This window comes from Bison bison, unplaced genomic scaffold (genome assembly GCF_000754665.1).
Source record: "Bison bison bison isolate TAMUID 2011002044 unplaced genomic scaffold, Bison_UMD1.0 scf7180017864492, whole genome shotgun sequence".
Classification (NCBI taxonomy): domain Eukaryota; kingdom Metazoa; phylum Chordata; class Mammalia; order Artiodactyla; family Bovidae; genus Bison; species Bison bison.
In genome coordinates this window covers 7,550,948-7,562,105 of record NW_011495051.1, presented here as the reverse complement: position 1 = coordinate 7,562,105, position 11,158 = coordinate 7,550,948, and the positions used below count along the sequence as shown (strand labels likewise).

Below are 11,158 nucleotides of genomic sequence, written 5' to 3'. Positions count from 1 at the left end.
CTCCAGATTAAGGTTTTTATTTAAAACGCAAATCTTTCAGGAGAAGGTGTTTTGTGAAGGTCTTGAAGACACTAGTCTTGATATTTTTTCCCCCTAGTGAATCATTGGGGAAAGTAGGGAATAAGCAGTGAGAGAGCCACTTCCTAGGAATTTGGAACAAGTTTTCACTTTTAAATGACAGGCCTGATTCGAGTTTGACTCCTGGCTGTTGCTGGTCACTTCTCTGTGTGACAGGAGGCAAATAGCTTAATCTTTCGGAACCTCTCAGTGTCCTCATATGTGAAATGAGAATAACGGCACGAATGGAGCTGGTGAAAACCTGTAAAATGGTTCCTGTCAAGAGGGAAGCACTATTGTTGTGTAGTCCAATCTCTTCCATTCTTGTTCAACACATACTTGTTGAGCCCAGCTGGGTGTTTGGTAGTTGGAGGTTGGGTGCCCAGAGCAGCCTGTTCAGTCTTGTAGGGGAACAGGTGGTAAATGTGGGAACAACTGGAGGCCTGTCATATGTGAGGAGCACAGCAGATGGGTGCGAGTAGTGGAACCAGAGATCAGGGTAGTTGCATGGAAGAGGGGGCCTTACTCAGGGTTAGGGAGGGCCCCCAGCTTGTGTTGGACCACTCGGGACCAGTCATTGCTCCCGTCTGCTGCTTTTGCACATGGTCATCTTGATCCTTTCTTGTGTTAGGAGTTCCTCCCGTTTATAATTACACATCTTTTCTCCAAGGGCCATCAGAGCTGTGTCTGTGTAATCTCCTTTAGTGTACCCTGGCCCAGAGTGTAGTAGGCCTTTAGCGAACATTTGTGGATGAAGGAGGAGGGTACTCTTGAGGATTGAGTAACCTTGTGTGTGAAGTGCTTGGCCCAGGACTTGAGGGCCAGTTGCAGACAATAAATATTAGTTGCTGGTGCTATGTTTTGCTTTGTTTTTAAATTTTTTTCTAAAGCTTTCCAGGCCATTTTCCCCAAACCTCGTTCCCTCAACAGTGAGGGTGTGGGGTGGTGGTTAATAGGAGGTGGTGTTGTGGAGTGCTGGTTCTGGAATTGGACCTCCTGGATTCACAGTCAGCTCTAAATTCTAGTTTGACCTCAAGCAAGACACTTACCAGTAGGTCCCCCAACTTGAAAAACAGATATGACAGTGGTGCCAGCTCAAAGAATTGTTGTGAGGGTTGAAAAGATAGTATGGGAAGTGGTTTAACACTGTAGAGTCTGGCATGTAATGAGCTCTCAATTTTTCAGAGGTGGTTTTGTTTATATGTATGTATTTGTAAATTAACTGTTCAGAAAACTGAAAACATAAGAGTCATCCTGTATCCCAGAAACCCCAGGTTTGATGTGCTGGTTATATACATTTTCCTAATTTTCTTGAAACTCAGTACATATACGATTATGAAAATAATAAGTGTTCCTCCTCATGCCACTTGAAATCATTTGTGCCCAACCCTTCAGGGGGGCTTCCAGGTGGCACAGTGGTAAAGAATCCCCCTGCCAATGCAAGAGACATAGGAGACATGGATTTGGGACCTGGAGGAGGGCTTGGCAACCCACTCCAGTATTCTTGCTTGGAGAATCCCATTGACTGAGGAGCCTGGTGGGCTATAGTCCATGGGGTCACAGAGTCGGACACGATTGAGCACACACACCAGCTGTTCAGGAGATGTTGATTTTGCAGGTTTTTTTTGTCGGGGTGTTCATCGTGGGGTGACCTCATCAGAGCTTTGGTGCAGGGCAGTGCAGTGGTCTCCAGACTTTCTGTCAGTGAAAAGCACTCCAACATAAACACATATTTATTTTTTTTAAACACATAATTTATTTATACCCCTTTGCCTCTCTTGTGGGTCCTCAAAACATTGGGAGGTAACTGTAGACCAGCTTCCGGTCTTCACTGTTTATCAGATGTGGGAGAGGGGGAGGGACTCGGTGTGTTGGGTGAATATCCCTTGAGAACGTTTTGCCAGTGAAGAAACTGAGGTCCAGGCATATTTCACCAGGGCGCCTCGGATTGAACATACAAGTCTGACTCCTGGGTTGGCCAGTTTCCCTCTTGGTACCTCCAAGAAATGGGGTAAGTCCTCAGACATGACGATTGATTTTGGCCTGGGTCATCAGGGCTGCCGTGGCTCAGGGCATTCAGATTGACCCTAAACAGAGCACAATGTCCGTGGCGCCCCCCTGGAGTTGTGCAGGAAGTGGCCCACCCATGCATTCCCCATTCACATAGGGAACAGGCACGCACCTGCTATGAACCTGGTGCTGCTGGGGGCTGGGGGTTCTGCCAAGAACAGGCAGACAAGGGCTCTGTCCTCATTCACTCATATCCATCTCCTTATGTGCAAAGAGGGCTGGTCCAGTAATAGTACCCAACTTGGACGATTGTTGCAAGGACTGAACTACAGCAAAATGATGGATGACCGATGTTAAGCGCTTAGGAAAGTGCCTGACACACAGGAGTAGACAGTTTGGCGCTGTTGTTATTTATTAGGATCCCAACAATATCCTAGTGGGTTAAGATACAGAATAGATTTGTGCCCCATTGCAGTAGTTCCATATGTTTTCAAAGTGGTAGGAAAGGAATTGGTGCCTCCGTTCTGTCCTTAATAATTTAAAAATGCTGTGCTTTGCAGTTTCACCATACGGCACTGGAAAGAGGGAAGTGTGTTAGGTGGCTTGGATTTTGAAAAACGTAAAATGTTCGTTTTCCCTTTCACATGTCTCCTCGTAACTGGATTGGAACACTGGAGAATCAAAGTTTAAAAAAAAAAAATAAAAAGAATGAGCAAAACCTCTAAAAGGGAAGTAACAGCGCTCGAATATTGGTGAGGGGAGAGGTCTGAGGGTGAATCTATGAGAACTGAGTTGAGATCATGTGAGCTCTTATCTTCCAGGTGTCATCCCTAAGAAGCAGGAAGCTCTTCAGTGTGATCAGTGATATCTTCGTGTTTGCTCTTGTGTGCTTAGTCATCAGTCGTGTCCAACTCTTTGTGACCCCCATAGACTATGGTCCGCCAGGCGCCTCTGTCCATGGAATTTCGCAGGCAAGAATACTGGAGTGGGTTGCCATTTCCTACTCCAGGGGATCTTTCCGACCCAGGGATCGAACCCCCATCTCCTGCGTCTCCTGAATTGCAGGCAGATTCTTTCCTTGCTGAGCCATGGGGGAAGTTTTTCAGGATATGGATTTGATGGGCATGAGAAAGTGGGCCTCTGCTCATCTTCCTGAGTGGGAAGGGGCCTGGAGCTGCCTCCAGGCGTAGCTGGGTTTCTTGGGGGATTCCGTTTCCCACAGCAGAGGGAAGGGAAGAGTTGTAGTCAGTTCCCCTCAGGGAATGGGCATTGTTGTCCTGGCCTCTTCCTGGAAGCCAAGACTGGTTTCCAGAGCTTGGTTTTGGGGCTCCGTTACTTTGCCTAAGGGCCGTGTATTCATTTTTGTGTGTGGACACTTGTAACCCGGGAGTAGTCTTGAGTTTTGCTCACTGTGAAGTCTGCCAGCTCCTGGAGTGTGATAAAGAGGAAAGGCTTTCCCAGTGAGGACCTGCTGTAAAGCCCGGGGGATTGTACTCAACATTTTGGCATAGCCTGTAGGGGAAAAGAATCTGAAAAGGCTTATGTACAAATATCACTGTGTTGTACACCTGAAGCTAACACATGGTAAATCAACTAGACTGCAATTAAAAAAAGAGAGGATGGGCTTTAAAATGGCTCCCTGGGGTGGGGTAAGTTCTCCTTTCACTGGCGAGTCGCGCCCCGCTGGTTCAGGAAGCAGGTGGCCGTGTGGCAGTTGCTGCCTCACCTGGTACCGTGCGAGACGGGAGGGGGCAGGGTTGCCCCAAAAGCCTCAGGATAGTTGGAGGGAGGGTGTCTCTTGTGCCCATGGCTACACTGATGCGCAGGGGGCTCCTCCGTGCGCCCTGGGAGCCGCTTCTGGCCTTGGTGAACTCCGCGCCTCCTCAGAACAGCCCTGGAGGCTCTTGCCTCGGGGGTGCTCCCTCTGCTGCACTTTGTGCTCCTCGGGACTCTCCTCCTTCTGTGTTTTCTGTTCCTCAGCCGGCATCGGTGCTCAGGCACCAGACTTAGACAGGCTTGAGGCAGGCAGGATTCTCTTCCAACGTGACTTTGGGCAAACAGCCTCTTGGAGCATAAACCCCCTGTTTCACCCCAACTGGGTGTGAGTTGAGGCCAAAATGCAGCCTCTCTGGGCTTTGCTAAGCCTGGTTCCAGGGCTGGTTGCCCCCAGGGAAGGGACACTTTCTGTATTTCTTTTTTTTGATAATTCTATTTATTTATTTATGGTTGTGCTGAGTCTTCATTGCTTCTCAGTCTTATTTTCCAGTTGTAATAAGCAGGGGCGACTCTTGCGTTGCAGTGCACAGACTTCTCGGTGCCATGGCTTCCCTTGTTGCGGAGCACAGGCTTTAGGTGTGTGGGCTTAAGTAGTTGCAGCTCCTGGGCTCTAGCGCACTGGCTCAGTGGTCGTGGTGCACAGGCTTAGTTCCTCTGGCATGTGGGATCTTCCCGGACTAGGGATGGAACCCATGTCTCCTGCATTGGCAGGTGGATTCTTGGGCCACCAGGAAAGCCCCCTGTATTTCAGATGGCATGCCATGTGCCAGCTGAGGCCCCTCTGGTCACTTTGGTCATCCCTGTCTCCTCTTATTCTCTCACTCTCACATCCATTCCATCTGCTGGTTCAGAAAAATCCTCTAAAACCATCATCAGACCATGTCGCTGCCTGACCTGCGATATACCAGTGGTTTCCCATTGCACCTTGGGTGGACTTCTGCTCTTCACCACTGCCCTCCAGGCCTGTGGTCTGTGCTCTTCACCCACCTCTGACCTTGTCGGCGGCCTCCCCCTTCTCGCCTTCTCTTCTCCTTCAGGGTCCCACCCCAGGGCCTTTGTACTTGCTGGTCCTGTGCCTGCCCACGGCCACTGGCTCCCATCGCACTCCAGGTTTCTGCTCAGATGTGTCCCCGTCACTGAGACTCCCTGGCCACCATGACTGAAAGCGCACCTCCCATCAGCTTGACTGTTAACCCACTTGATTATGCGTAGCTCTTCCACCCACTAGCAATGCTGTGTCCTGTTGATTTGTGTCACTCGGTTGTCAGTTCCACCAGGCAGAGACTTTGTTCTCTGCTGCGTGCCCAGTCCCTGGAACCCGGTTCAGGGTGCGTGAGCTCTCCCCAAGGTGTTTGGAGGTGGCTGGAGGGCCTGTCACAACACTGCCACGGGTGGCACTTGTAGGTGCCGCACGTGCACTCTGCGTCCAGCTGTCTGCAGGAGTCACGGCTAATGCTCATTGTTGAGTACAGAGCAGCCCTCGCAGCACACTCGGTGGTGGTCTTGCTGTTCATCCAGTGGGGCTCGGTCAGCCTTAACAGAGGAGAGGGGGAGAGTCTACCCAGGGTTCAGAGGCGGAGCAGGGTCAGGACTGAAGCTGAAGCTCCAGTACTGTGGCCACCTGATGCAAAGAGCTGACTCATTGGAAAAGACCCTGATGCTGGGAAGGATTGAGGGCAGGAGGAGAAGAGGGCGACGGAGGATGAGATGGTTGGGTGGCATCATCAACTCAGTGGACATGAGTCTGAGCAAATTCCGGGAGATAATGAAGGACAGAGAAGCCTCACGTGCTGTAGTCCATGGGGTCGAAAAGAGTCGGAGACAACTGAGTGACTGAACAAGGGTCAGGAGAGAACTGTAAAACTTGTTATGGTTACTTGATGTGTTTTTATGTTGGGTCACCTGGAGTCTGCTGTGCTCAGTCGCTAAGTTGTGTCTAACTCTTTGCAACCCCATGGACTGTAACCCACCAGGCTCTTCTGTCCATGGAATTTTCTAGGCTAGAATACTGGAGTGGGTTGCCATTTCCTCCTCCAGAGCACATGGAGTCTGGATCATAGTAAAAGAGTTTGTTGTAGATAGGCAGTGTTTGTGTTCTGGAAGGTAGACAGTTTTATCTCCCTGCCAGATTAGAGCTTGAACTCCCTGAGGGCCTGGTTGCCTGCATGTCTCCTGCCACGTTATAAGTGGGGAGGTGCTCTTCAGTGGTTTTCAAATGAATGAAGTACTTAAGGGCGGAGTGGGAGGGGGAGGATTCCAGTGCATCAAATGATGCATAATTCCCAGTGCTAAAAGTAATACTCGCTAACAATTTGGCATGTCTGCCTCTTAGGTGGACCTGAGAAGACATTGTCATCATCATCATCATCAGGACATGGGTTTTTAGTTTCTGAAATTTATTCTCTTTTAAATGCAGGGCAAGTTTTTACTACTTAATTCTGTTGCAGGGATAATGTTTGCCACAGAACAGCCAGCTTCAGGGCAGCTGTGGGCTCAGGAATGTGCTATTTCCATGTGGTCCCTGAAACCCCAGGTGCCCCGACCCACATGTCCTTGCTGGTTTGAGGACTGCTGCACCCCACAGCCTCAGGTCAAGTGTGGAGGGTTTTATTAGTTGTGGAGTATCTAGGGGAAGTCTCATTTTGTAGTTTAAATGTGACGAATGAGGCTGGATTTGCTGAAGCCACCTGGCCCAGCTGCCTTGAACTCTCTCTGAGCTCCGAATCATGACTTGACTGCCATGGAGCTGCCACTGAAATGTGTCTTCAAACAAATTTCTCCACACCCCAGAAACAAAACAGCAGCTATCCTGGGACCAAACTTAAATATATAGCCGGTTTTTAGGCAAAATAGAAAAAAAAACACCTTAACTGATCATCTCAGTAAGCAGATTTCAGAGGGTCCCCATTGCCCTTAGCAGCCTGTCCTGCTGCGGTGACCAGCCACCATGATCCTTTTAAGAGAAATCGTGGTCCTTAGAAGAGAAGCACTAAGGCCGGTACGAAAGAAGAAACGAGACCTCTGATACTGAAGCAGTCTGGTTCCACATCTGAACATCAGCACAGCAATTTTGGTGAAGTTGAAAGTAGATGGAAAATAACACAGTCTCCAAATGCTTTCATTGTCCTTGTTTATTTCCCCAGAGACTCTTCCTGGGCATCTTTTCTGGGTGTTGACTTCCCAGGTATTTTGTCTGACCTAGGCTTTTTTTTTCCCTTAAAAAGTGTGTGTGTGTGTGTGTGTGTTTAAATCGTGTTTACAGAGGTAATAGATGGTTAAAACAAACACACACAAAGAAAAAACTCCAGAAGTCTGTGATGTGGAACGTGTTAAGTTCCCCATCACATGCCTCCGTAGAGAGCCACTGGCAGTTTGGTGCATGTTTTCTTGGGGCTAGCTTCTATGCTTGGATTAACGTGAGGTAATTGTTATTCTTAGCAAAATGGTACTCAGGCCTACACCCCTGACTTTGACGGTACCTTCTTCCACCGCTTCATTTTGGACCATCTCCATATACATATGTACAGTGCTACCTCAGTCTTTTTTTTTTTAACTTATTCATTTATTTACCTCTTTTGGTTTTGATTGCCTGGTTTGATTTGCTGGGTTTGGGTTGCTTCACGCACCCTTTCTCCGTTTGCAAGCAGAAGCTATTTTCTAGTTGCAGTGCACAGGCTTCCCATTGCAGTGGCTTCTCTTGTTTCGAAACACAGGCTCTAGGTACATGGGCTTCAGTGGTGGCAGCACTTGGGCTCAGTAGCCCCATGGCAGTGGGATCTTAGTTCCCTGACCAGGGATTGAACCCATTGCCTTGCCTTGGCAGGCAGGTGGAGCTCCAGGGAAGTTCTGCAGTCAGCCAAGGGAAGGCGCCTCCCCGTGATTACTTTGTGACTGATGTATCCTCAGTAATAGTCACTAGTGACTAGTAATAGTCACTAGTGACTAGTAATAGTCACACAGAAGCAAAACATAATCCCCCTGAATTTTGAAATATTCCTTTCTTTCTGTATCTCAGTGACCTTGAAGCAGTTAAGGAAAACCTGCTTTCTCTTGTCACAGTACTTTTGACACCAAACATGTTTTTTTTCCCCCACGCCAAACAGTTCTCCAGGTTTTTATGGACGCCATTCGGGTGTCCAGCAGTTCATTTGAATTCTGGCACTAACCACCCAGAGTTAGTGGAGACCTCACGGGTTAGGGGTTCAGTCCCACGAGACTGATGCCCCTTCAGATGCCAGTTGCAAGTAGTGAGTGGGTTTCCAGGTTACCCACACCCCTGTCCAGCCTGGCTGCAAACAGGGATTCCCATGATGCCCTTGGCAGGTTTGATAATTTGCACTGCTGCTGCTGCTGTTTCGTCACTAAGTCGTGTCCAATTCTTTGTGACCCCATGGACTGTAGCCCCCAGGCAAGAATATTGCAGTGGCTTGTCATTTCCTTCTCCAGGGAATCTTACTTAGGTTTACTGGTTTATAAAGGCTGCAGAAGAACAGCCAGCAGAAGAGATACGTAAGGTGAGGTCCAGAAAAGTTCTGAGTGCAGAAGTGTCTGTCCCCATGCAGGTGGGGTACACCACCCTTTTGGCACATGAATGTGTTCACAAACCCTGAAGCTCTGTGAACCCCATAGTTTAGGGTTTTTGGTGCTTTGTCACATAACCATGATCTATGAACTCAGTCTCCAGCGCCTCTCCCCTCCCTGGAGGATGGAGCTGAAGTTTCTAAACTATTAACGTCTTTCTTCTCACCAGCTCCCATCCTAAGTTATTCAGGAGCCCACCTGGAGTAGCCTCATTAGAACCAAAGACTGTCCTGTCTCTGAGGGAATTCTAAGGGATTTTGGAGCTCTGTGTAAGATGCTCTTATCACCCTTATCACGTAGGAAATTGCATGGATTTTAGGAATTCTGTCAAGAACTGAAGGTAGAGACCACAAATACATTATTTCTCATTGTCACAGACAGACATAGATTTCTTAAACAGAACTCCAGAACCATTAATTGTAGAAGAACAGACTTGATAATTCAGTTCAGTTCAGTTGCTCAGTCATGTCGGACTCTTTGCGACCCCATGGACTGTAGCATGCCAGGCTTCCCTGTCCATCACTTAACTACTGGAGCTTGCTCAGACTCATGTCCATTGAGTTGGTGATGCCATCCAACCATCACATCCTCTGTTGTCTGCTTCTCCTGCCTTCAGTCTTTCCCAGTATCAGGGTCTTTTCCAGTGAGTCAGTTCTTCACATCAGGTGGCCAAAGTATTGGAGTTTCAGCTTTAGCATCAGTTCTTCCAGTGAATATTCGGGATTGATTTCCTTCAGGATTGACTGGTTTGATCTTGCAGTCCAAGGGACTCTTCAGAGTCTTCTCCAACACCACAATTCAAAAGCACCAATTCTTCGGCACCCAGCCTTCTTTATAGTCCAGCTCTCACATTCATACGTGACTACTGGAAGAACCATAACCTTGACTAGACGGATGTTTGTCGGCAAAGTAATGTCTCTGCTTTTTAATATGCTGTCTAGGTTTGTCATATTCTTTCTTCCAAGGAGCAAGGGTCTTTTTAATTTCACGGCTGCAGTCACCATCTGCAGTGATTTTGGAGCCCAAGAAAATAAAATCTGTCACTGTTTCCATTGTTTGTCCATCTATTTGCCATGAAGTGATGGGACTGAATGCCATGATCTTCATTGTTTGAATGTTGAGTTTTAAGCCAACTTTTTCAGTCTCCTCTTTCACTTTCATCAAGAGGCTCTTTAGTTCTTTGCTTTCTGCCATAAGGATGGTGACATCTGCATATCTGAGGTTATTGATATTTCTCCCAGCAATCTTGATTCCAGCTTGGGCTTCCCTGGTGACTCAGCTGGTAAAGGAACCACCTGTAATGTGGGAGACCTGCATTTGATCCCCGGGTTGGGAAGAACCCCTGGAGAAGGGAAAGGAGAAAGGGAAAGGGTACTCCAGTATTCTGGCCTGGAGAAGTCCATCGACTGTATAGTCTATGGGGTCTCAAATAGTCCGACACGACTGAGTGAGTTTCACTTGATATATTGGACATCATTAAAATTAAGAACTTGTTTTCATCACTGCTGCTACTGCTGCTAAGTCACTTCAGTCGTGTCCGACTCTGTGTGACCCCATAGACGGCAGCCCACCAGGCTCCCCCGTCCCTGGGATTCTCCAGGCAAAAACACTGGAGTGGGTTGCCATTTCCTTCTCCAATGCATGAAAGTGAATAGTGAAAGTGAAGTCGCTCAGTCGTGTCCGAGTCTTAGCGACCCCATGGACTGCAGCCTACCCGGCTCCTCTGTCCATGGGGTTTTCCAGGCAAGAGTACTGGAGTGGGGTGCCATTGCCTTCTCCTTTCATCACTGAGAGACAGTAATTGTAATCACTTATCCCCAATAAAATGTTAGTGAAAACTTAGAGCCTGTATAAAAGTGGATCTTTTGGTGGCCATTGAGCCTGTGAAAAGGCACACTGTTCGTCACAAGGGAAATAGAATTTAAACCGTAGAACGATTACAAATTAAAAAGACCGACAGCACCAAATGTTGAATTAGAGGAACTAGAATGCTTACTCTGCTGCTGCAGGGAGGGCAGTGAATGTGATTATTTTGCTAATTTGGAAAACTGACGATATCTGCCAAGCTGACGTTATTATGCCTCCCTTATGACCAGCAGTTCCCCTCCTGGACACATGCACAAGGAAAATGTGCACCCACGTCCCCCTACTGACATTGTTCACATCAGCCTTACATGTGCTGGCCAAAACTGGGAACAGGAGAATTGATGGTGTCCCTGCAGCATGGATGCGCCTCCCAGACCTGACGTTGTGCAGAAGTAAACTGTATGACCCTCCTTTCAGACGGAGTTCAGTAGCAGGTGGAACTAACCTACAGTGAGAGAATCAGAGCAGGGATTCCGCCGGGAGGGTGGTGGTCACGGCTGGAAGCAGGTGCCGTGGAGGTGCCATATCTGATCTAGGACTCGTGTAGCTGTACACCTGGGATGCGGACCCTTCAAGTATGCCACAGCCCGAGAGGCTGCAGCGGGGGCTGGAGGGCTGCTCCCTGCTTCCCTTTTCCTGTGCTCCACACCCATGCGATGCTGTAGGTCTGCCCCGCTGCGTCCATGGGTGGTACGAGCACCGGTGCCTAATGGGTTGCTTTTTTTTCTTAGTATTTATTTTGGATCTTAGTTACAGCATGCATGATCTTTGTTGCAGTATGTGGGATCTTTCGTTGAGGTGCACACACTCTCTAGTTGTGTCACACAGGCTCAGTAGTTGCAGTGTGCAAGCTTGGTTGCTCCTTGGC

At 48.3% G+C, this 11,158-nt stretch overlaps 1 protein-coding gene across 7 annotated transcripts in view; it reads left to right on the top strand.

Moving 5' to 3' along the window:
• Positions 1-1,603: 1,603 nt before the first annotated feature.
• SMARCA4 (SWI/SNF related, matrix associated, actin dependent regulator of chromatin, subfamily a, member 4) overlaps positions 1,604-11,158 on the top strand; it is an 88,588-nt gene continuing 79,033 nt past the window's right edge. For 3 of the 7 annotated variants that reach the window (XM_010828338.1, XM_010828337.1, XM_010828335.1), the window contains exon 1: positions 1,605-2,068. In XM_010828338.1, coding sequence (XP_010826640.1) covers positions 2,064-2,068 — 5 coding nt within the window. In that variant the 5' untranslated portion in view covers positions 1,605-2,063. Of the gene's footprint in view, positions 2,069-11,158 lie in introns of all 7 variants that reach the window. The other 4 variants (XM_010828341.1, XM_010828340.1, XM_010828339.1 and 1 more) reach the window with 2 other exon arrangements.